The following is a 27,218-nucleotide window of genomic DNA, read 5'->3' on the forward strand; positions in this document are numbered from 1 at the left end:
AATTTCAATTTAATGTTCGAATGAGTTTGGAAAAACGAATGAATGAAGCACAACCATTAGACTAATACAGTCTAAATAAAATCAGGAAAATCCTTATACAAATTACTGTACTTTTGCAGTATACATAAGCAGATATTAGTAATATAGGTTTCGTGATACATTTTCTTTATCCAATAAAACTAAAGAAATTTAACCTACAAATGAAATTTTACTCTCATTTAAATATTCTTCGAAAAATGGGCATCACTCAGTTTTCATTAAGAAAATGGAAATTCAAATAACACAATCAAATTCTAAACCAAATACATCTGTGCTTTGCAGGTTTTATTAGAATATTGAACATTTTACTCCGTGCAAATTTTATTACGTGTCTCCTGCCTTCAAGGCAATGAATTCTAAGATTAAACGAAAACAAAGTCCCTCCCTTGCATAGTGGATGCTCATACGTCCTCGAACTAAAAGGAATAAAGCTAGGACTTGTTAAGATAAAGGAAGCAGGTGGGAGTGCTAAAAGAAAGAATAATTTCTTCAATCATTAGTATGTACTTGAGAAAATATGTAGGATTTGGACAACGAAGTAATTCGGTAATAGAAAAATCTTTTAAATCAATTCATTTAAAAGACATCCAGTTAGATGGAATACTGCTCGTCCTCGAACTAAAAGGAATAAAGCTAGGACTTGTTAAGGAAGCAGGTAGGAGTGCTAAAAGAAAGAATAATTTCTTCAATCATTAGTATGTACTTGAGAAAATATGTAGGATTTGGACAACGAAGTAATTCGGTAATAGAAAAATCTTTTAAATCAATTCATTTAAAAGACATCCAGTTAGATGGAATACTACTCGTCCTCGAACTAAAAGGAATAAAGCTAGGACTTGTTAAGGAAGCAGGTAGGAGTGCTAAAAGAAAGAATAATTTCTTCAATCATTAGTATGTACTTGAGAAAATATGTAGGATTTGGACAACGAAGTAATTCGGTAATAGAAAAATCTTTTAAATCAATTCATTTAAAAGACATCCAGTTAGATGGTATACTGCTTTCCTTCCTGCTCTAATTGAAAACTCGAGATTTTGAGAGCATGACCAGAGCTTACGTATGTCCATTAAGAAACTAGAACACGAAATAATATAATGGAATACCAATAGGACAATGAAATAACTTCACAAAACTCTTGAAGACTGCGACTAATTAAAATAAACGTTAGGGACCTAGTGAAGTCAGAAGGTAAGTACAGATAGCAAAAAAAAGTAAATGAATTGAAATAAAGCTCCAGTTAGTTCGTTCATTTTAGTAATAAAAGTATGAGAAATACACCAAACGGATTAGGTTTGGATTTTAACATAGTAAAGCATAAAGTTAAAAACTCTATGCAGTATTCTTTCATTTAATCTCAATGGTTAAATAAGCTTCTTTAACAGTAAAAAGTCTGCCTTATTTTCTTGTTTCACGATCTGACAAATACGCCACAATGTTCTTATGAAGATGAAAGAAGGGGAAAAAAATCAAATTTGTTATTCTTTGTCATGTTGCCTCTGTTTCTAATTTATTCGCAGTGCTATTTATGACGGAGTTTCCAAATAAAATTCTGCACGGCACACCTCCACTTTCATAGCGATGTCAAAATGTATTATCATGCAAGATTCGTTGAATATTTCCAGCAGATATAAGATACTAATACTTATACAAGATACTCATACTATTTAAATAAACAATATATTCCTTTTTATAATTCGATTTTACTGGTCGAAAATCTACATATTCATCATACTCATATTCCAATTATGTTCGGTCAGTTTTATAACAGCGCTGAGCGAATTGCTAATTTTTAACATGGAAGAAATTTAACACTGTAAGGGAAAATCTTTCCAACGAAAATATGCAGTACAACTTGTTATTTCGCTACCATATCATTGTCCCCTACGAAATCTGTTTTTTCCAAAGAAGCACAACAAAATATAAGGAAGACACCACAACGCAACCAAACAATAAGATCATCACTCTCTTTCTGGAAGAAGGTACTAAAGCTCCATGGATAAGTACTGTTGGGCACACATGTAGCACCTCAGAAATGCGCCTGAGGTAACGCGATCTCGGGAGGCAACTTTAATCTTTTTCATGCTATCAAGATAGCTGAATTGAACCAGCTACCTCAGGCAAGAAGCACAATAAGAGTGACGTTTTCCATGCCGCAGCAGCAGTATTCAGGATATTGCGAGTGCAAAATAAGTCTTGGATGTCATCCAAAGAAACGTTTTCATGGTGTTATTTCATTGGCTTCCGCTCACTGTGGTTCAAAATAATGTCTAGACATTACCATTTGAAAAACAAAAACATCACTTCGAATATGATAACGTCCAATTTTTGTGAAAAGTGATTTTGGGTGCATTTCGCAACATGATTTAGAGCCAATTAGATCCATTTTGTCCATCTGTAACGTATTTATTAACTCATTTCTGCCCACACAAATTTCTCGAGCCATCTCTGTTTTTGTGTAATTGAACAATCATGAGTGCTGTGTATGTATGTGTGTGTGTGTGGGTGGGGGGGGGGGGGAACTATTTCCTAATTATAGCAGCAACAACTCCTTGTGGCTGTCCGGAATTAATGTATTGAATTCCGGAAAACAGTCCATTTGCCTAATTCTATTTGGAATTAAAACAGACCACCTGCAGTATTTTTACCTTGTAAAAATACTGCTGGTGTTTTACCGGCCTGGTTGGCCGAGTGGTTAGCGTATCCGCTCTCCAGCCAAAAGGCTGCAGGTTCGAATCCCGCCGTGGGCATGGATGTTGTGATTGTCTGTGAAAGTACTAGTGGTGGTAGTCGGCAGTAGATGGCGTTGGTTTTAGATGATGAAGGTTGGTGTAGTAGTGAGACAAAGTAGATGTCCTCCCTCGATGAGTCTTTGGACTCCCTGGAGGTGTGATGTAATAATAATAAAAGTAACTTTATAAATAAACGAAAGCAAAAACAGGCATGGATAATGTGTAAAAAAGTATATTCAGAAATAAGTGTAAGAAAGTTGTATAAAGGTAGGTATAATAAAATCAATGAAAAACAAGTGTAAAAAAAAAGTTCGTAAACGTGGATAAAAACAACCAAGTACTAAAAGACTATGTACAACAATACATTGTAAAAATAAAATAAAAACGACGTATATGCCGCGAGCCTGATAAGCTCTGCCTGAGCGTACAGGGTTCAGATAGAATATGAATACGGCTAAAATAGTGTCTGCGTTCATTAACGAAATGAGGATAGCCAATTAATATATGACTGACAGTAAGTAGTCCAACACCACAGAACTCACACACAGGCAATGTCGTCACTCAAGAGCAAGTGGTGTAAGATGACTATCTCTATGAATCTGTATATATTATGCTCTTTTGGTCACAATGCAATCTTAGGTGGTTTAATACAAACTCAGCAGAGCCTCTGATTTTGAGCCGTTCTGTGTAAACACCAGAGTGTTCGATTCTAGGAGCTTGAAAGAGCTGCTGGTAGACAAGGAGGAATGGAAAATTTGCATAACCTGCAGAAAGGAAAGCTACACACATAGTGATATGTATGAATTCCAGGGTGGAAGTGTATTTCGTGGCGTAGGTACCATGTTGTCTACTCCAATACCTAGAACTTGTATGAGAGGTTTTATTCGGGGAAAAAAAAAAAAAAAAAAAAAAAACGACTCCAAAGAGTCGTGTGGCAGTCTGGTTGGTTTGTACAGATTCTCTCACCGTGGGTAAAAAACAGTTGGTCTGACAGGGATGATTTTTATTTTTGTGGCGTATAATAAAACAGCTGTTGTCATCGAAGCGACAAATGTGGTTCATTTGCCTCAATTACAGACTAGGCATTGGTGAAATTTGAAATGCTCCGGTTACTCTTCTTCTTCTTTTGGTTTGATGATGAATAGGGTCTAGCCATCTCTGGCAAAAGCATAGACTAAGGACCCATAATCAACTTTAGATCTAATCAGTGCACTGTACAATCGAGGCAAACAACATCTGTCAACATCCCCAAGAGCTTGACGGATGAGAAGGGTGTTCACTGCTTTGCGGCATTTATCTCGCAAATGACGTGTGTGAGGGAGGAGAGTGAGTTTCTTATCAAATATATGCCCTCAACAACTTACTTTCCGGTGCAACTGGAATTAAACTTTGCCCTAATACGAGTTCTGGGTCAGGATGAAGACCACGTCTGGGGCAAAAATAAACACCACAAACTATCTTCTACCATTTTGAAAGATGTTCAATGGCATGCTGCGGCTGTCTTTCTATGACCCTCATGTTACATGAATGACTGAAGATGGTAAAGTCATCTACATAGAGGGCATGATGTATAATTTGAGAAAACGTGTGATGTTAAAAAACAACCTTGTGGGACTCTCTCCTCTTAGATATATGATTGGTAGAGAGCAGTTCCGAGTAGGACATGTAAAACGTTCTTGATAAAAAAACAGGAAAATTTTCTCTGAGACCAAAACTGTGTAGCGTATTCCAAATCTCCAAGCAGTGTCATATGATTTTTCAACATCAAAGAAAACAGATATTAAGTGCTCGCGTTTTAGGAAGTATCTCTAATGGATGTTTTCAGTCCGACTAGATGATCAATTATAGAGTAATATTTGCGGAAGCCAGATTGTGTTTTCTGGAAAAAAGGTTGTTTCTCTCCAAACAAAGACTAGAGTTAACTTTCTCTTTTTTTTTTTTTTTTTTTCTAGAATCCTGTACAGGCAACTGGTCAGAGCAATTGGACAATAGTTTACTGGGGGATTTGGATCCTTCCCTTGCTTCAAAAATAATAATAATAATAGTCTTTGCCAGGTGCCCAAAAACCCGATAGCACAGAAAATTCTGTTGAAAGGGTGCAGGAGTTGATCCATGGCTGATGGCAACAGATGCTTTACAACTCATAAAGGATATTATCTGGTCCAACAGCAGTTGGACAACATTTAAGCAAAGCAACTTTGATTTTATTTAGTGAACGCGCTGCTGTATTCTTCAGCACCGTTCAAAGAAAACAGATTTTGTTGTTTTCCTGCTTTGTATTTTGAATCAAGGAACTCTAGTGAGGGGAAGAAGATACTGCTGATGCTTTAGCTAAAATCTTCACAAGTGTGTCTGAATTTGTGCATCCATTATGTTAAAAGATAGAGAGCTCGTGGGTGGTGTATCTGCCTTTCATTTTCCGGATTTTATCCCATACTTCTTTGCTCTTGGTTGTCTTTTTCTAGAAATTTTTAGTTACGAGGGTTTCGACTGAGAGCCAGATGGCAGCTGTCTCTACGTTAATATTAAGTGAAACTTGTCAGAATGGGATGAGATTGGCCACTAGGATGGCGACTCCTCCAGGGGCAGGCCCATCTCCTGGCCTGTTCTTACGAATCATAGTGACGTTTCCTAATTCCTGATCGTCAGCGGCTTTCAAGTGATGATTCAGTATTGTTTCCTGCAGGAAGAAGCATATTCATTTATACATTTGCAAGAGAGCCTTGGTGTGGATGTTTTGTCAGAATCCAAGAAAATTCCATTCTAGAAACGTTTTCATTATTTCTTTTTTATGGTATCAGCTGGATTCCTATGGTGAGAGTTTTTTTTTTAATAATTGTGGACGGCCAGTGTCTATTTCTTATTCTTCTTCCGGAAAAATATCCAAGTCGTCAAATTCGACACCTATTATCATATAATTGTAATAATAAGAATTTCACAAATTTTTGATCTTTTGGAAGGAATTTGGTGATTTATTAATATTAATATTTTCCTACTACTTAATTTTCATGAACAGTGTTATCGCTATGAATAAATTTTAGGTGGAAGATGAATTTTATCTCCTGGTATGAAATCATCATCCCACTTATTGGAGGCGTTAAGTGGCTTGGAAAAAAGTTACATGTTTGATCTCTAATCAAACATAGAGCAGGATTTCGGATTAGGTAAAAAATAAATAAAATAATCCTAAAATTTAATAAAGAGTAACGTCGGCAGACTGCCTGCTTATCCAAATTAAGAGACAATATAAAAATATGGAACACTCCAAAACACCAAAAAAAAAAAAGTTCTATTTGATCTTGGAGTTGCTCTTCGCGGTTTTCTTAAATGTAAAATTATTACAAAATTCCAGCACTATACTCTTTATAAAATAAATAACTATTATTATTTTATTTAATTATTTCTATCCTAACTAGCGGTTACGTTCAAATATTTAGAACGTTACTAATCCGTAATCAAATAGTGCTGAACTTAGTGGGATATGTAACATTTTGGAAATACAAAGGCCAATGATTTGATTTGTGACTGAATTTAGCCAAGTGTACTCCGAGGCAAATATTAATATTAATTAGTCAAGCTAAACAGCGGAAGTGGTCTGCTTTCTGCGTTCTAATAAGAACAAGACTAAATGAGCAGCAAGCACTCGACTGTTCATTTAGCGTCACTAAATTAATATTAACAAAGGCAAATGCAGGCAGATATCAGAAATAGTGTTTGTGAGACAGAGTTTAGAAGTATACTTATATATTATGGATATTTACTTATTCTTTCTCTCTTATTACTGATATAAATGTATCACTAAACACTATTAGTAAGAAACAAAGAAATATTTGCAGAGTATTAGAAAGTTTTAATTCACTGTGATGTAAAATATACCAATGTTTTTAAAATGCTAATTAGAAGTCCAAGTTTCACTTTTAACAGATTCACCTGAATTCATTTAAAAGCCAAATTAAGTGGATATTTCTTAATGAAACGCGTGGTGTCATTCAACTGATTTAAATATGGGAGAAAATTTTTTTTTTTTTTTTTTTTTAAAGAAAATAATTGAAGTACCTACCCAAATGTAAATTATATTGACACAGAGAGAGAGAGAGATTCAAACATTTATTTAAGGAGAAACTTCTTTCATTTATGAATTCAAACAAGAAATATGCCTTCATAAGTTCTTTCATTAGCGATGAGAAGTTCTACAAAAGGGTAAAAACTTACAAACACCTTGGGTAGGCCAAGCGTTTCGCAAGACAAAAATTTTAACATCTATTTCTGGTAAATAGTGATAGAGGTCGCATAAACGAATGATATGAACTAAGAGAAAGATATATAAAATGGTCAATTAAAATTACATTTCACTATTCATTTTTAATGAAGAAGAGCTGATACGCGTTTATTTTTCATAAGTTGGGAGGAAAAAACTGATAACTTAACTCCGTAGCCTAATCCGTAGCCAAGAATAATTTGTTTACCAAGCACATGCATATATAGAAAAGAAAACGCTTGTTAGCAAACCATTTTCAGCAGATTTAATGGATGAAAAGAAAATGAAAAAACGAAAGAAAATTGTAACGCAGACTCATGGGTGCGGGTGTTAATTCTATTCGATGAAAAGCAAGAATAAAATTATGAAAACATATTTATATTCTTAAGCAATTTCACTACTGAGCCATTAATACTTATACCGTTAGTTCTATAGCATGTTACATTTAACAGACAATTCTTATATAATTCCGAATATAATTCAGGAGCTAATTTCATTTAAAAAACATATCAACAAATTAACACACCACAAATACAAAAATTACCAAAAAACGGCCTTTGTTAAGTTACAAAACACCTGTGTATTATTTAACTAACGCGACTTATCATGCAACAAACGTTTCGCATGTAAACAACCTAATAATAACCAAAATTATCATAATCATATTTTACAGTATTAAAGTTTAGGATTTGGCCTTGGCAACAAATAACGCCGCATTTTCAAGAAGCTAAAAAAGATGTATGTGATCACATTCTGTTATGGATCGCGGTGAATGCATAGGTAAGATGGTATACAATGGATATCGTAGCTCCGAAGATTCCTCAAAGATTTTTCCTGATCTGGCTTTTTATAATATGTATGCAAATTTTAGGCCGGAACATCGACAAACGCAATCTAGAACAATGTGATAAATAACGAATTTGCGTTTATAGTGTTCTTGATAAGCTTAGAATAATCTCAAACGTTAGTTTCGACACAGTTGCTTGATAAAATGGATATGATGTGATGTGAAAAAGAGGGTATGGGGTGTGTGTGTGTGGCGGGGGGGGGGGGGATTTAGCTGTAAGGATTTTTTTTTAGATCCATACTAAAAGGAAGAAAAACTGAATAATTGTCGTTATTTTGCCCAAATAGGCAAATAATGTTCACACTTCAAAGTTTCAAAACTGATCTCGAGATTAGTTCATTCATTAACTTTGTAAACTAATCTCGAGATCAGTTTACAAAGTTAATGAATGAGTTTCTTCGTGCTGCACTATTTAAGTCCCGAATTAACACGCGGTATTTTGTATTTCTGGCTGAAACTTATAAATACAGCAGTCGCTGGTATTTGAAAGTTGTGCATTTTTTCATAAGTAAACTCTTGAGTGATATGCATGCTCGTCTCTAGCGAGAAGCAACAGTAACCAATTGCTGTTAATTACCAGATTTGTAATTCACCACTAATAAAAGGCAAATATACAGACTATTAAGCAGAGGTTCGTGTCTTCTAAAAAGTATAACACTGCATCTCTGCTGTGGTTTTTGTGAACTAGCACTTTCGAAACTTTTAAGAGATTTCAAAGCCTAAACATTTTTATTCACTTGGTATAAAATGAAGATGGTTATTTATCATCATTTTAACAAACTTTTGTTGAAGAAAAGAGCATTTTAACTATTTAATTTAACAACTTGGAGATTCATATTGGAAGTCCTTAGTATCATTTTGCTTTCATCCTACGTAATAGTCCATTCCCACTGTTTATGTGAACTTCTTTCCTCCTTATTAAACTTTTATTCATCATCATCATGCTTGTCAAGGATTTAGGCCTAGAGTGGTCTGTTCCGGTCTTAGAGGTCATCGTTGAATCTCTTTAGAGGACATCCTGGTTTTCATTTTTTTCTAATAGTTTATAATTTAAGGTTTGTTTTGGTAATCTTTCTATTTTCATTCTTTTAACGTCCATTTATGTTTATATTTTTTAAATTTTTTCTATTACTAGTTTTCAAACCTAATTCTGGTTTAATTCTTTCAGCATTTATTCATTTCTTTTGTGATCGAATAGAGTATATTTTGCAGTTTTTCTCATAAACTTCATTTCAGCTGTTATTAATCTTTGTCTTTTTGTTTTATTGTCCAAATTTCACTTCCATACAATAGGACTGGTAGGACTAACGTATTGTATACTTTTTAGTCTAGTTTGTTTTTGAACTAGACTAAAATAAATATTTCTTTTTGGATTTATATCTTTTTCATTTTCATATGTAATCATACAACCTTCAGTAGTTAAACGATTTCACCTGGTCTAAAACCTTGTTATCTATTACTAGTTTAGTTCTTATTGGATCTTGTCCTTTATATGCCATATTTTTGATTTTTCTGTTGATATTATCATTCCATAATCTTTGGCTATTTCATTTAAATTTAAAATATCTTTCTGTAAGTTATCTTCAGAATTTGTAATTATTATTTGGCCATCATCAAAAAAAAAAAAAAAAAAAAAGTGTGTAAGTTTACAGTAGGAGAAAGTTTCCCTTGATGAAAATTTTTATTCCAGTTTATTATTATTTCATTTAGAATAAATATTAAAAAGAGTTGCTGAAAGGGAACATCTCTCTCGGATATGATAGTTAATAATTAATTAATAAACTTTTTTGGAACTTTAATTAGTCAGAATGCATACAGGAAAAACAGTGTCCAACTACGAAAAAAAAAGCCTAGAATGGCAATCCACTTCTGTAATACACAGACAGGAATGTGTAACCCAGATATCCAAGAATAGAATCAGGTTTTATTATGGCCTATGTTGCTATATAAAGCGTGCACAGTTATGACAATTATTACAGACACACACACACATATATGTGTGTGTGTCTGTAATAATTGTCGGTGACGGAGTGAAAATAATTGTCGGTGTCGGTGTAAAACTTCTCGGTGACGGAGTGAGCCTGTCACTGAGTGGAAACGCTGAGTTGGACGGTCTTTCGGCCACTAAGGAGTGGTCTAGGGGTCGTCCTAATTTTTAGAGAGGTCTTTACTTAAATTCACCTCAGTAAAGGTCGAAACCGATCTGGGTAGTGGCCCCCTTGCCTTTAATACATAGCATCATACATCTCCTCAAGGAGATGGGCTGTGCATTAAGGGTAAATATTAAGAATAGTGATCAGAGCTTATTCTACCCTTTACCACGAGTTGCCTTGATCTGCACTACTTTAAGGATCAGCTAGACTCGCAATACGTGCAGGCGCAAACTTGATATCTTTACTATTTATTATACCTTGGGTATAATAAATTTCGACCTCAGTAAAGGTCGAAACCGGTCTGGGTAGTGGCCCCCTTGCCTTTAATACATAGCATCATACATCTCCTCAAGGAGATGGGCTGTGCATTAAGGGTAAATATTAAGAATAGTGATCAGAGCTTATTCTACCCTTTACCACGAGTTGCCTTGATCTGCACTACTTTGAGGATCAGCTAGACTCGCAATACGTGCAGGCGCAAACTTGATATCTTTACCATTTATTATACCTAAGGTAAAATACTTTCTACATATATATATACACGCGCGCACACCCACAGAGTCGAGTATACAATCTGTATACTGTACAGATGGAGCGTAAAGAAGAGGTTATGGACTAAAGAAGTGCTATCGGAATATGGAATACTAGTATCCCTATCTTCATGACATTGATAAAACGACAGCATCGCGTAAAATCAAGTGTGGAAACATATAATTCGATCCGTGTGTTACCTTAGCCAATATACAAGAAGACGAATGGTACGGAAATCGGGTTAGTTCATTGTGCACACCATCAAACAGAAAAATCCAAAGATCAAAAGGTGCTCAATATAGCAGTAAAGGGGCATTGATCTGCGCATATGTCAAACGTCACCCATGATAATCAACAACGGTGATTACAACTGGAGTAAAGAATATCATGAATAGGCCATGGTTTATAGAGATATGTTAGATTGGGAGTCTGAGAAACACCTTATGTCAAAATGCATCATTCCAACTGTGAAATTTGGGATCGGAGGTTTAATACTCTGGAGTTCTTTCTCTTGCTATTGACCCCTCCTCCCGTGGCGTTGGTTGTAGTATACAGTATGATGAACGCCGACGATTACGCAATACTTCTGTGTAATGAAGTACTTTTTATATTGTGGCAGTTTACGGAGCAGACGCATGCGTCTTACAGCACAATATCACCACGTCACATTAGATGCTGCCACTGTGATATATGGCATGAGGAAAATTCTGTCGAAAAACTTGAATGGCTTGCACAAAATTCCAATCTCAACGTAGCATAACATCTATTAAAAGAAACAGTACGTCAAACCAACAGTATTATATAAATTTGGTGGTCATGCTGAAAGAATAATAATCCAAAGTAGATGAATCATTATCATCCCAAACTGAGGGGAAGTTTTTCTAGAAGGACGGAAACTGAGTTCATATCACAAAACCATATCAACGAATCCGTATCAGAAAACTTATTGATCATATAACACACTTATCTTCTTTTTTTTTTTTTTATAATAGCATACATAAAATAAGCAGCCATCGGTTGTTATCTCATCTATGTGTAATTTTCATAATACTTAGTGTTCGTTCTGATGAAAGCACAAAAACAATCACATAACAAAAAAAAAAAAAAAAAAAAAAAAAAAAAATAGGGAAAGCTATGACCTCTTACCTGCATTGAATCGCAGTTCAGTGAATGTAACCGTAAATATTATGTTTATAGTTTTCGGTTGTAGTCCTATAATTCTAAAATCTTTGATATGGAATTACTATAAACAATTTAAAAAAAATGACAGTCTATATCAAATATATATTTTTTTGTTTGTTCAGTTAGTTGGCTTGAATTAGGTCGATGCGGTTAAAATTCTAAGGACAAGTATATGGGATGGAAAACCCTGCCAACTCCGTATTAAACTAAACCAACTAAACGCACTATTAGCTGGAAAAAAAAAGTTTCTCTCCACCTATATGAGATTCGAATACAGGTCTTTTCAAAACAAAGGGCAATGTTATCCCGTCCGCTCGACTCTGCTACGGAAGTGCTTTTAAAAGACAGAAATACTGACACATGTACGTGATCAAAATAAGAATCTTTATCTTATGTAGAAGAGAGCTCTATACTTTATACGGTATAGGAGACAATGAATCCATATCAGCATCCCGATGTAATTTCATTTTGATTTCAGATAAATTTTATGTCCACGATGATTTTGAGATAACATACAGGTAAAGCAATTTCATATTCCAATAGGTGTCCGATATCGTATCCTAGCGGAATCCCTCCCTTCAAAAATTCTTGTTTTTCTTTAAGGATAGTCACACTACTACTTCTAAAGTAATTTCTAAAAGTGATGCCATACTTTTCCGTTCTGACATCCTGACATTTGACAGCTGGTGAAAATAAGCTTCGTGTAATTTCACTTCCTGCAGCCCGATTTTTTATCATTTTTTAAATTACTTTTTAAACTAAGCCTATGCTCCTACGCGATTTATGCTTCACGGATCATTTGCTGTAAAAAGTTTCATTAACTTCACTTTTATAATTAGCGGTTTTTTAAAATTAAACTCATTAATTCTTTCCGACCAATGAGGCAATTATCTGTCACGCTGAATGACTTTCATTACTACTCCTCTATTGACATGCCATGCAGTCACTTCAGATTTCTTGTGATAGTAATTTAGTATGAAAAATAAAGTACGCTTTGAGCAGCACTAAAGCCATGCTTACCATCGATTCACTAGAAAGAAACGGAGAAAACAGAGAGATAAAGTGGCTTAAAAAAAGTAAAGCGAAATTAAAATTGCATGTTCCTTCTAAACATAACCACAAAAAATATGATCAAGTAACGGCAAAATGAATTCGCTCAAATTTTCTCTTTCTGGCTGACTGTTTTTGCAAATTCCAATTAGATTTCAGACTAAATCTATACTACTAAAGAATTTTCTTTTGTTAACCATTTCTCCATATTTTGTGAATTTTGTCAATTCTCTTGTTTCATCCGTATATAAAGAAATAAATGTTGTTAAGTGTACCAAACATACGCATAATATAAGTAGTGATAAAATCCTATAAGAATGCTTTACGTGCATGTATTTGGAATTTCAATTTCGCAAGCCGATGTTATTCAAGCTGGAGTATTATGCATTTCCCCCAAGGCGACGAATTTTTTTCAACGCTTCCTTTATATACAGACACACATTTCGATAACCTTGAGGGGGGTTAAATTATGACAAGGGTTAGAATAAATATCGAACAGAATTTAAATTTCTGTCGCCTTTCGTTGAATACTAGAGAACAAAATTGAAATTGTTTGAATGCAGTGCTTCAGTATCTCTGTGTGTTTTTCTTAACAAGTGTGTCAAAATTTTCATTTTGGTGTAAAAAGAAACACAAAACGCATTATTCATATATTAATTCAGTTGAGTATTGCATTTTCGAATGTTCGTTTCTTCTGAAAGTGAAGTAAATCATGTTAACCGGGTAAAAGAAATGACGTCTTATCAGATGCATCGATCACCTTATTTCTCTGTACAGAACTATGCGGGAACTTTGGGTATATTAACTCACTGGGTTAGAGAGAGAGAGAGAGAGAAAAAAAAAAAAAACGGAGAAAATAACTTAAACATCTCCGTGACTTCCGTATAACATATTCACTTCGAAGTAAATTCATGTAACATATTTTATGCATATTAATAAGCATTTCATTCGCATGCAAAAAAATTCCACAAAATCATTGTTTCATGTATGTTTTTATATCAATTTCATAAACGGTTGCATGTGTATAACAGACACTTATGTAAGCAAGATACATCTTCCACGTAATATCTAATAATCCCCTGTAAAATATGAAAGATATCTGTATGCTTCTGGAATCACATATTCAGCACCATCAACAGAAGAAGAAACTTTATATGAAACAAATTACAGGGCTTTTTTATAAAATCTTTATCAAGTAGCTTTATTTTTATCCTCCTACATGTTTCGCCAATCTGTTTCTATTGGCATCCTCAGGGAATACAAATCAGTAAGCACAAAATGAAGGTTACAGACTAGGTTATAACCGATGGTTCTAAATCATACAAAAATTGGTATTGTGCATGACAATGTGCGTGTCTCGTTAATGTGATTTATTCGTGATGACTCATGACGTAATTGTTATGAAAGTTCATTTCTTTGATATTTAATGATCTGATAAAAGTTTTCCAAATTTCTACTTGATAAAGATTTTATAAAAAAGTGTAATAGTCTTATGAATAATTATCAAGAAAAAATTCAACATAAATTACAGGGCTGTTGATGATTACGACAGACAACATTTGTTACTGTTATGTAATATAGCTATAATTGGCTGACAAACTGCGTGAGCACTCTGGCTACGTGTAATTTAATGAAGTTTGGTATTTAGAACCTCAACTAAATTTATTGATTATTTCCGTATATGACTCCACAGGAAAGGTTGGAAACCTAATACCACCATGGGTAGGTAAGGATTTTTTATCATTATTTTTATCTGCAAATGGAACTTCTTCAAGTCACTTCAGGTCTCCAATAGGCAGAGCTCATGCAGGGTGATGAATTACATTTTTCACCTAAAGACAACCACAAACATTCATGCTCACGGTGGAATTCAAACCGGCAACATGTTGACTGGAAAGTGGATACATTAACCGCTTGGCCAAACTGGCCAGCAAATACACACACACGTCAAACTACATATATGATTTCAGTCGTAAAATTACACGCTACAATACCAAAATATTTTTACAAACGACAATAAATAAATTTTCTAGATTACGTTTATCAGAAAATAAAGAAGTGATCGCAGACAAACATTTTTAAAAATGTGACTTTTCAATAGCATTCATGTATAGCGACACAACTACAATAATAAACCGAAATAAACTCTCCTGGTTTGTAATGTACTTACAATGTAATCACTGCATTAGAATTACAGTGCCGTAATGGACTTTTGGGAAATCCGATTAAGAATCTTTAACAATAATGTCTAAAGATGGAGGTCAAAGTGTGCACATCGTTGATGTTTGCATTTACAGTGCTACTCTTTACAGTTTCATTAAAAAGACGTTCATGATTCATAAAGCAATAAATAGCACGAAAGCAGAGTCATGTGTCAGTCCATAGTAGTACCGTTAGTCTTTAAACCTTTTGCTTTCGTTCCATATCAGCTTGTTCATTTCTTCTAATTTCGATCTCACGCACAGTTAGATAGGATGCTAGGGCTTGATTTCAAAAACGCCAAGATAGTTTATTTATGGATGAGTACCAGCCGCGATGTAAGGAAAGATATAATCAGATTTATAGGCTTGAAAGTAAATCTGTGGTTATGTTCGACCACAGATTTACTTTCAAGTCCCCTTTAGTCGAAAGAGACCAGATAAAGGTTCCTCATGTCATAGACGGAAATCGAACCCAGGTCTCTCCAACCAAAAGGTTTCGTTTATGCCGACTGCGCTACGGAGACTCGACGCTGTATAAGAAGTGACTGATAACCAAATTGGGATAAAATAAAATAGACAATAGTTCAACTCATGCGATGTTATGGTAGAAGCGTCGCCCTGCTACCATTAGAGAGGACAAGTGGAATCTCTCTCACACACACAACAATATGGACAGTTTTAATAATATTATATCCCAGAAATGAGATAGTGGTTTAAATCTGTTAAGATTAGGTCAAAAAATAGAATTTAAAAGCTCTCTTTATATAATTTTTATAAGTTCTGCAAGATCACTCTTCAGATTTTTGATATTTTATACAACTCCTCTCTCTATATATACAGGATCTCCTTGTTTGACCAAACCACATAGAACTGGGTAGACATCAGCAGAGAACTGATGATATTCTAAGGAGAACAAAACCAAATTTCCTTCGCTTCTTTCTCCTTAGAATAAAGAACAGAAACTGTATTTCTTTCTGATAAGTCATTTATTAATATATTTTCCATGTGAGCAGACTACTGTATCCTTTTGGGAGAGAGGTGGGAATGGATTTAATGAACTGTAATTCTTGTTGTAATATGGAGTTAGTAGAAGAACACAGAGTTAAGTTCGATGGGTGAGTGACACCGATATAACTTAATATATTGAACTAATATATGCATTCAGTCTAATCCCACTTGGAATAGCAAAATAAAGCCCTAACAACATTGCTCAAATTGCATTATTATTCTTTTAAATTCATTCTGCTATCTTTTGCGTACTGTTTCAGAATTTCATTTTGGGGGACACTAAGGATGGCCCTTACCCTTTCCATAGGAATATCCAGATAATTTCTCAATAATTAAGTTATGCCGGAAATGTGAAATCTGGCATCGTCAATAGATCTAAAAAAATATATATAAATTCTGCTCGTTGCAATAGTATGGAGAAAAATGGATTAAACATAATTATTTAATTTTGAAAAGAAATCTGCTAATAAGATTTGGTTTTCGTAATAGTTATATGTTAAGGTAGCCAATTAAACAGTATCTTTGAATCTCTTCAATGGATGTAATAAAGGAGGATAAATCAGAATTAGTAATAATACAGTTGATTTCACAGAAAACATCTTTTACAGACAAAAAAAAAATCTCTTAAAAAGATAACATAATTATGATATTCTTTTAAGTGCGTCTAGCGCTTTGAGATTCTTCTCTTGAAGAAATTTGGTCTAAATCTACTGAATAAGGGCAAGAAAATATAATGCCTTATCAATGAACAAACGATATAGGCCTTACGCCATTATTTAAATAAACTGAGCTCTATCTTTCGAGGAGTATACGAAAGTGTTTGTCCTGCGGAATGTTTTTCTTTTCTTTCTTTCTTTCGTTTTTTTAATACAAAACAGAAAAGAACTTTTATGGCCAAAAGTGTACCTGGAGGCCAATATCCAGAACCCAAGTCAACATTTGCAGTCTTTTTATTAGCGCGGCACAAGTCACTAAGGTAACCTGAACTAGTTATTTTTCTTCTCTTCGGAAACGATAGCACCCATCAGGACTACAAAGACGAGTATGCGTAAATAAAGAATGAACGTTTCTACATGCCTGTCGCGTACAAAAGGTTAGTTTTCTTTCCATCGTAAGTAACATAAGTAAACTGACATTTATTTTATGTAAATAAAATGGCAGTCCCCATTATTTACTACCAAGTAAAGATGAAGGAATAGGAATTGGTAATTTTCAAACAAAAATAATACCAAATACTTGTATTTAAAAATAAAAATGAAGTAGGGAAGGATTACAGTTTCACAAAAAATAAACAAATAACATAAAAAAACAAGGCAAGTTTTCAACTGCACCTTTTGAAATTGAAGTTTCTATATTTCTTTCATTGCTTAGAAAAGAATCAGGTTGCACACAGGTAACATTAATCAGGATTAGCAAAATCGCGTCTTATTCGGCACGCTGTGAAAACCGGCTCTTACCTTTCAAAAAAATTAGAGTTAAAAGGGTAAGAATGAGAGAATAAAAAATTGAACATAAAAATGCGTGAAACAATTTATACTTAAGATAATCGTGTACCCTTCCTGTAATCTTGAAGATGAACTAATGATATGTACGAATGCTATAAGATAGAGCACTAAAGATTAACCTTCACTATTCTTTTCAAATACTGATTTCTATCTATCGATATACTCATAGTTGCGATATCTTATTTAAGTATACTAGTTTAATTAAATTTGAATAAACAAATCAATTAAAATGCAATCGCTCAGATTTTAAATGTGTTAATTTAACGGTTTAAATTATTTTTAAGAATTTTTCTTTTAAACTGTCACATAGTGGCTCAAACGTTGCAGTATTAGTTCTTAGCTGCCATTTACGAATTGTTACAATAACTACAAGTAGAATACACTTCTTTTTTTTTAATGATACGTCTCGGTTTTTATATATGTATACTGGCAATCGCCATTTTTCTTTAATTTGTAAACTTTTTTTTTTTTTTTTTTTGCCAGTTTCGCCATATAGACTATATAAGTGTATACAATTTGTTTAAAGTAAAAAATTATGCGTAACTGCAAGCAGCATTGTCCTTATGAGAGTGATGACAAATATGCCAGAAGCAACAATAGACACGGTAGTGATGACAAATATGCCAGAAGCAACAATAGACACGGTGTTAAAATACCATTAAAATATCTGTAGAGAAACTAAATGTTGTCTCTGTAATAAGCTGATAAGTTTCGACGATTAATCTTTTAAATGTTTTTTCTATGAGAAAATTTTCCTGTCCACTATGTAGAGGAAAACACCACACTATTTACTGCAAATGACAGAGCGCGAGGGGGGGGGGGGAGTAAGAGAGGAATACAATCTAAAGCGGATGCCAAAGCAGAGAGAGAGACGTAATTCATCGTGCTACACACAAGGAAAATGACAATTTTTGGATTAGTTAAATTATTTGAAACAGGTATACTCAATAATTGTTACTAAACATTTTCCCCCCCAATTGCGTGCATCAATGACCTCAAAAGGTATGTCAGCGGTAGCTAAGCTACTAGTAGGGAAGTCGAAAGATATGTGCCAGACTAAGAGAGATATCCTAGTCCTGCAGGTTGGGGGTTTTGCGGAAGGCTGGTTACCTTACCAAGTAAGAAATTTCTACAACTCAGGCGCTTCAACTGGAAAATTCATCGGACAGAAACAGTGGAAAAGAAAGGTAAAGGTAAACGATTAGGAATCTCGGGTATTTTAAAAGTAGCCACATGAAACATACGATGCATAACAACAAAGGAATTAGAATTAGCAAAACAACTAAAAATATTAATATAGCCAGAAACAAAAAAGAAATTAAAGGGAACAGAAGATATAAGATGGTTTTACTATGTTATACTGTATAGTGGGATGGACAACATATCAGAGCTTCTAGTGGAGTGGCCATTTTAATCGATAACAAATTGAAAAATGGAATACGAAAGTACAGTTTTGTAAATGATCCAATTATAACAGTTAAATTAAAAACAAACAGAAGCTGATTAAATATCATAGGAGTATATGCCCCTGAAGAAGGTAGAAAAAAGGACTCTGGACAATTTTATGAGGAACTACAAAAATTGTTAAATAAATGTAATAAAAACGACTATATATAATAGCAGGAGATTTTAACGCAAAAATTGGAAATAGTCCAATCCCAAATGTCTTGCATGAATAGAAAAGGTCAAGAACTATTAGACTTCTGTGTTTTCAATAATTTTAAAATAACTAATACTTTTTTTTTTTCAAAAAAAGAATACAAATAAATATACTTGGAATGGCAGCGGAACAACATCTATAATTGATTATAGAATTACTAATCAGAAACTAGCTCACGGGTAAGAGAGCATGTTTATAGAGGACATGATTTTTTTTAGATCATTATTTAATAGTTACTAAAATAGAAATACTAATAAAATGGAGAAATGAAGTAAATAAAAAAAGAAATAGAACAAGTACACAAAGTATATCTATTACAAGAGGAACGCATTAGAATTCTATATCAATCACTATTAACAGATTACCTAAAAGAAGCCAAAATCAATGCAGTTATAGAAGAATGGAAAACTTTTTTAATAAAGATAATTAATAAATCAGCCTCTGAAGTAATTGGAAAGAAAATAAAATATTAAAAAAAACATTAAAAATTTGGAGCAAAGATGTAGAAAATGCAATAAAATGCAAACAAATGGCATACAAATAATTCCTTCAAAAACATACAAAGGAAGCAGAAGAATATACAAAAAACAAAAGAAAAATGGCTAAAATCATAATACAGAAAACTCACCAAGACTCTTGGGACAGATTTATTAATAGAAGAATAAGACATACATGGAAGACAAGACATAGCCTATAAAATATTAAGGAAACTGAACAATGAACAAAGAGATACAACACAAATCAACATAACAGAAACAATGGATACAACATTGTAAGAATTTATGGTATGACCAAAATTTAATAACAGAAAATAATAATGAAGAAATCAATACTGATATAGAACCAATAAAATTGGAAGAACTAAAAGAAGCAATAAAGGTATCAAAAATTGAAAATCAAGTGGATTAGATGGCATAAATACAGAGCTTTGGAAATATGGTGGAGAATACATCACAGATTCTTAAAATTAATAAATAACTGCTGAAGGAAACATGAGGTGCCATCAGATTGGTCAAAAGCTAAGGTTCTTTTGACCAATCTGATGGCACCTCATGTTTCCTTCAACAGTTATTTATTAATTTTAAGAATCTGTGATGTATTCTCCACCATATTTCCAAAGCTCTTTATTTGATTGTGGAAACTACAGAACAATAAGTTTATTAAATACAGGTTATAAAGTTTACAGTAAAATCCTGAATAAAAGACTTAGAAATATTGCAAACAATCTACTCTCAGAAGAACAAAATGGTTTCAGACATGGAAGATTGTGTGTAGACAATATCTATGTCAAAACAAATATTATATATATATCTATCCTATAATATAAAATGATAAGCCTTTTTCTGTAACGTTTTGTGTCAAGTTATTCGAAACGTTTAGAAACTCAGGGGCTATCCCGAGTGTCGAGTCTTTAAAATTCGAGTTATCAGAATTCAAGGAGAACCGGCCTACCAGTCCGGAACCGGAACTCGGGGGTTGGGTGCAGGGGGAGCGGAACCCCCCCCTTTTGAGTCTTGATTGATTTTGATGACTAATTTTGGTGTCTTCAAAATTAGTCATCAAAATTCAAGGAGAACTGACCTACCAGTTCGGAACTCGGGGGGGGGGGGGGGGACTACCTTTCGAGTATTCAAAATTCGAGTCGTCAGAATTCAAGGAGAACCGGCCTACCAGTCTGGAACTCTGGGATTTGGCGCCGTAGGCGCCAGAGTCCCCCTAGTGTGTGTGTGTGTGTGTGTGTGTGTGTGTGTGTGTGTGTGTGTGTGTGTGTGTGTGTGTGTGTGTGTGTGTATAAAGAGAGAGAGAGAGAGATTGACTGAATTCTGATCTGAGACGGATTAGATTACCCACTGAGGTGGTAAGATAAGGTAAGGTAAAGTTAAAGAATGAGACAGGTGATCACAGAGTATAGTGATTCTGTACAGTATAGTACAGAATCACTATACTGTACAGTATAGTGATCACAGAGTACAGCAAACTACAGACTAGGCTTAACCATCATGAACAGTCCGTACGATGATCTAGACTTTAAGCAGCTGCTTGCAATTTTCCGACATGTGGGAAACCTGTTACATAAAAAATGGCCGGGCAAAGTAGAGATCCATCAGATCGCGGAAGTCGAATTTGAGGACTATCAAACCTTCAGAACCTCTCCCCAGCACTTCTCAAGATAACAAGAGACAGCAAACCAGCCACAGATACCCAGACCCCGGAAGAACCGGACGACTACCAAACGGTGAACAGAAAAAAGCGACGACAAGAGACACCACCGGAAGAACCGGAACACCGGCCAATGGACACAGCGGCACAAATCAAAGAACGAGTCCCGCCGGTAATCTTAAGAGACAAAAAACAATGGTCGACAAACTCGGAGGCCATGAGAAACTCCGAGATTAAATTTAGCCAAAAATTCCGACGAAGGAGTCCGTATCCAGCCCGAAGGGACATCGGCTAACAAAGTTAATGGACGAGCTAAAGACCCCATACCACACTTTCGAACTGAAAAGCGAAAAAAACCTAAAAGTTGTCATCAGAGGACTGGTAGAAGCAATCACGTCCGAAGAAATAGCCATCGACCTTAGATCTCAAGGACTGGAGCCCATAAAAATATGAAGAATGTACCGGGCAGACAAACGTCCCATGCCGCTGGCTGGTTCTCGTGGAAATAAGTAAGGAGCAAAGAGAGATATACGATCTCAAAACAGTTTGCAACCTCAGGATTAAAACAGAACCACTTAGAAAGAAAGCAACAGCAGGACAATGCCATCGCTGCCAGAGATATGGGCATGCAGAAAATGTGCAGAGCAGAGTACAAATGTGTGAAGTGCGGGGACAGTCACCCTAATCACACATGCTCCAAACCACGCACAACTCCAGCCACATGTGCAAACTGCGGCGGCCCACACCCAGCCAACTATAGAGGCTGTACTCTCCACCCAGATAACCTGGCAAGAAACAGAAAAGCAGGCAACCCACAACCTCAAAAATGTGCAACATCCCTTGAAGAAGGAATCTATCAGCAAGCATCACACAGCTCATATGCTGCAGCAGTCCCCTCAAAGGCTAAACCAGCAGAACCTATGCCCAACAGTAAAGACACAGCTGCTATCCTAGCTGCCACCCTAGGGGAGATGCAAACGGCTTTCAGCAAGACCAACCCCAATCAGAGTGATACAAACAAGTTCTTAAAAAACACTCAAATCATCTTCACAATGATAAGCAATGAGTAATACGCCTGGCTCGAACAACTTCAATACAGATCGCATTTTGGAATGCCAACGGCCTAAGCAACAAACTCATGGAACTACAAGAATTTACAGCACGACATAGAATAGACATCCTCTTAATCAACGAGACGCACCTTCGGCCCTGAGACAACCCCAAACTAAGGAACCATGCACTACTTAGGAATGACAGACTCAATGCCAGAGGAGGTGGCACAGCTATCTTTGTCAAAAAAGACATAAGATACAACGAGATCAAGAAGACAACGACTACAAACCTGGAAGAAACTAGAATTGAGATATACACCAACAATGCAGGTAACCTAAAGCTATATTCAGTCTACAACCCTCCAGGCAAACCACAACTAGCCTCGGATCTCTCCCGGCTCCTCAACACAAACAAACCAACAATTGTAGCGGGAGACCTAAACGCAAAACATCCCGCATGGAACAGTAGGAACTCCAACAACAACGGGAGGAGCCTACACAAGTTCGCTATGACAAGAAACATCATCATAGCAGGTCCCGCCGAACCAACACACTACGGATAGCTGGGAAGACCTGATGTACTGGATATAGCCATTTTCAGGAACACCTCGCACCAATTCCAGTTACAGGTAGTCAATGATCTTAGCTCCGACCACAATCCGGTACTACTAAGCTTAGGCGGGAAAACAGAAATCATTCCCCAGGCAGTCCTCCACAAATTTCGAAAAGCTGAACGCTACTCTCCGCAACCTCAAAGGACCCGTCCCAACCATCTCCTCACCTAAAGAAATAGATGCAGCGATCAGAAAACTGGAAAGCACAATCCGAGCTGGCCTGGCAGCAGCTTCCACCGCCGTTACAACTCCAGCTCAAGCCAACCTGCTTCCAGAAGAGATTCTAAAGCTCATCTGCAGCAAAAACAGGATCAGACGCCGTTACCATACAACACTATCCCCCACAGGATAGACAAGAGCTAAACAGGGCGACAAACCTAGTCCGATATGCGATCAAAGATCACGAGAACAAGCTGTGGGAGAGAAGGCTAAGCTCCTTAAACACCTAAGACAACTCATTGTGGAAAATGAGTTTAGTCATTTTCCACAAAATCCCTTCACAGCGACCGCCCCCAACATTCAACCAATCCATGGAGAAAGGGGCATAGCCTACCAAGACGACGAGAAAGCAGAAGCCTTCGCGGACGCCCTGGAACTGCAATTCAGCCCAAACTATGCGCATGCGGACTTGTACTTCATTGAAAAAATACACAGGCATGTCCGCTGTGCACTTCATCAAACAAGCAGCCAAGAAAACACAAGCTATGCTACGCCAAAGGAAGTACACCAAATCATCAAGAGCCTCAACAACAGAAAGGACCCAGGTCCTGACGAGATTTCAAAAGAAACCATAAAAGCACTCTCCCATAAAACAGTTATGCATTTAGTGGCTTATCATCAACGCGATGCTAAGACTCAACTACTTCCCCACCAGCTGGAAGCATGCAGATGTAATCCTCATCCACAAACCAAGAAAAGCACCTCAATTCCCCCAGAATTACAGACCCATCAGCCTCGTATCAAATCTGGGAAAAATCGCGGAAAAGATAATTCTGAACCGCCTACAAAACGAAACGGACAAGATCGACCTAATCCCAAAAGAACAATTCGGATTTCGCAAAGGCCACTGCACAACCCAACAGGTCCACAGCCTTATAAAATTCATAACTACTGGATACAACTGGAAACAACACACAGGTGCAAACTTCCTGGATGTGGCGAAAGCCTTTGACAAAGTATGGCACAAAGGCCTCATCCAGAAACTAATAGCTGCAAAATACCCACTAAACTTCGTCAAAATCATAGAATCCTATCTGAAACACCGAAAATTTCAAGTTAAGCTACGTGGCCTCAGATCCTCCATGAGAAGCATCACAGCAGGTGTCCCACAAGGCTCCCTCCTATCGCCGCTACTCTTCAACATTTTCATCTCAGACGTACCAAGCACAGCATCAACCACCATGGCTTTCTATGCAGACGACATGGCAATACTGACCAGATCACTCAGACCACACTTAGCCACACAACGACTACAAAACGCAGCAACAAATCGTGAAGAATGGTTTCAGAAATTGAAGATAGATGTCAACGCCGACAAGAAGGAAAGCAACCCACCACGGAGCAGTCACAATGCTCAACACTGATATCCCATGGCAAAAAGAAGTAAAATACCTGGGAATCAAACTGGATAACCGACAGCTTCAACCCCCACATCTCACATGCCTGCAACAAAGCCAACTCAGCAATAGCTCAACTCTACCCTCTACTCAACCGAAGAAGCAAAGTCAGTACAGAAAATAAACTAACAATATATAAAGCAATCATCAGACCCATACTAACGTACGGATCGCCGGCAGGGAGCCACACCTCCCCCAGCAACATCAAAAGACTACAGGTACTAAATAAATAAATGCCTCCAAATGATCTTCGACGCCCCGTGGTTTGTTAGGAATGCTCTCCTCCACCAAGACGGAAATGCCAGACATATCTACGTATCTCAACCAGACTGCTACTAAGTACTTCGCCCAGGCATCATTCCATCCCAGCCAACTTATTCGTGATTCATCAAATTATGATGAAAACGACAGATGGAGACAAAACGCCCGAAGGCAGCTCTGATCTTCGTTTCAAACGATTCTACACAGCCATAATTCGGGCGAGCCAGGCGCTCAAAAATTTCTCTCTAATAATAATCACAATCTAGCGATGAAGGGATAAATATCCAAGGGATTGACGTCCATCTCGTCACAGAAGTCAACAGTCAATACACACACACACACACACACACATGAATTTAAAGGTCAAGATCATGTTAGATCAAAAAATAGCCATAGAAAATAAAATAGAACAGGTGACACAGTTTAATTATTTAGGCTGTATAATAACAAGGCTAAAAGATAAAGATATAGATGAAAAAATAAATTTCTGAAAATCTTTGGAACAATTATATATATATATATATATATATATATATATATATAAACAAGACGAGAAACTCGACTAAAATTTTAAGATGAAAGTAAAATACAAACTGCAGAAATTAGATATTTTAGAACAAATAAAGGATGACAAAATTAGACCATATAAAAAAAATGTACATACCAGAAGGGAGTTAGATATTTACAACGTTATAGTTTACAATTTAAATGAAAGGATCAAGGAATATAGAAATAAATGGAAAGAACATCTATTTAAAATGGAAAGATATAGACCAAAGGGAAAGAGGCAGACTAGGTATAAGATGGCAAAACCAGTGAAGCCGGAATAAGCAAATGCCTAATCTTTAATGAAGAGAAGAACTATAATTTAACTGTTTTTGAACTGCACTAACACGTGACGATTATAATATATGTAATTTAATATAAAAGCTTTTTTTTTTTCAAATTAACACACTTGGGTAGGTCAAACTCTTTTCCATTCCCTATTTAATTTTATTATGAGCGGTTTAAAAATTAAAAATAAAATTTAATTTAAAAAATATGTTGTTAATAAAATAAAATTAAATTAAATTTAAAAAATTATACTATGCACAGACAGAGGAAACAAAGACTGGGTACTCATCATAATATATACACTAACAAGTGAACAAAAACGTTCTCGTTTTCCTATTTTTGTTACACCTGCAAAAAATATTTGCCATCACTGTCTGTGAAATATATATTAAATTTTGATGTATCTTATTAAAGAATAATAAATCTGCTTTATCAGATTGAATAAAGAATACTTTAAAACTGAAATGTGTTGCAGAATTGTAAAGAGATGCAGTTCAGAATTCATAAGCTCTTTATTCATTGCATATAGAAAAAGAATAACAATAAGTAATTGTTGTATTTCGTGCAAAAGGTTACACTTTCTGGATATTTATGAATATAATTATCCATATTAATTTCAGTTCTATTTATAAATGGCAGTCTTCTTTCGTTTTTTTACTTGAAGTACTTTCTCTCTGTTCATTGTGCAGTTATACACTGCACAATAAATAAAAAAAAGGGACCTAATTTTTTTTGCTTGTTTGTTTTTGGTATGATAGAGTATCATTAGTCCACATTTCTAAGAACGTTATTTGATTGTCTTCATACACCACAAGAACACAAACCGTTATGCAACCTTTTGATAAGATAGCAAGGATGCAATGACACCGTTCAATTCAGTAAGTTTTTGTATATGTGCGCTCAACTGAAGAGGCTAGAGGTTAGAATTATCCCATTACGAATTTTGTGCTTCATGTTTTTCCAGTACACATTTCTATATATCATTCAGATACAGAACTAGTGATATTAGCTATTTCGATTAGAATTACTATAAAATTCAAACTAAATAAAACTATTATAATACAATTGCTGACGAAACTAGTACAGTATACAGGGCACAACAAATAAAGAATCAACTTTAGCACAGGACATTGAGATCTGGTACCTATATTGGTTTCGATCTTTAAAACTTTTGTATTTGCTTTTGGCAGGATTTTAAATGCAAAAATTTCAAGAAAAAATATATTGAAAAAAAAAACCAGAAATAAGAAAAGCAGTAACACTTCTATATTTCTCTGTGAATAAATAAAAGAATACAAAAATGGCTGAATACTTACCCTAGGTAGCCTTGCACACTTTCCTCTTCTTGTATCCCTGATACTAGAAATTTCTAAAAATTCTGTTTCCTGTAACGAAAATAAGTTTCCATATTGTGAAAACAAGATAAGCAAAGTTTAGCTGAACTAATTAATGAAACTTTTATTATACAATACAATACTAAGAGCTAACAGTATGAAAAACCTGCCTGTCCGACCAGCTAA

The 27,218-nt window shown here is 35.3% G+C and overlaps 1 protein-coding gene across 1 annotated transcript in view; it reads right to left on the reverse strand.

Annotated features, from left to right (window-relative positions):
• The window catches only part of LOC150102439 (1-phosphatidylinositol 4,5-bisphosphate phosphodiesterase classes I and II-like), a 900,535-nt gene that overhangs the window by 609,489 nt on the left and 263,828 nt on the right, over nt 1–27,218 (reverse strand). Inside the window, exon 3 of the mRNA XM_090399636.1 lies at nt 27,015–27,083. Within this exon, the coding sequence (XP_090255762.1) occupies nt 27,015–27,083 (69 nt within the window). The remainder of the gene's footprint in view (nt 1–27,014; nt 27,084–27,218) is intronic.

This window comes from Typopeltis vanoorti, chromosome 10, assembly GCF_054136105.1.
Source record: "Typopeltis vanoorti isolate ZY-2024b chromosome 10, IOZ_Tvanoo_1.0, whole genome shotgun sequence".
Classification (NCBI taxonomy): domain Eukaryota; kingdom Metazoa; phylum Arthropoda; class Arachnida; order Uropygi; family Thelyphonidae; genus Typopeltis; species Typopeltis vanoorti.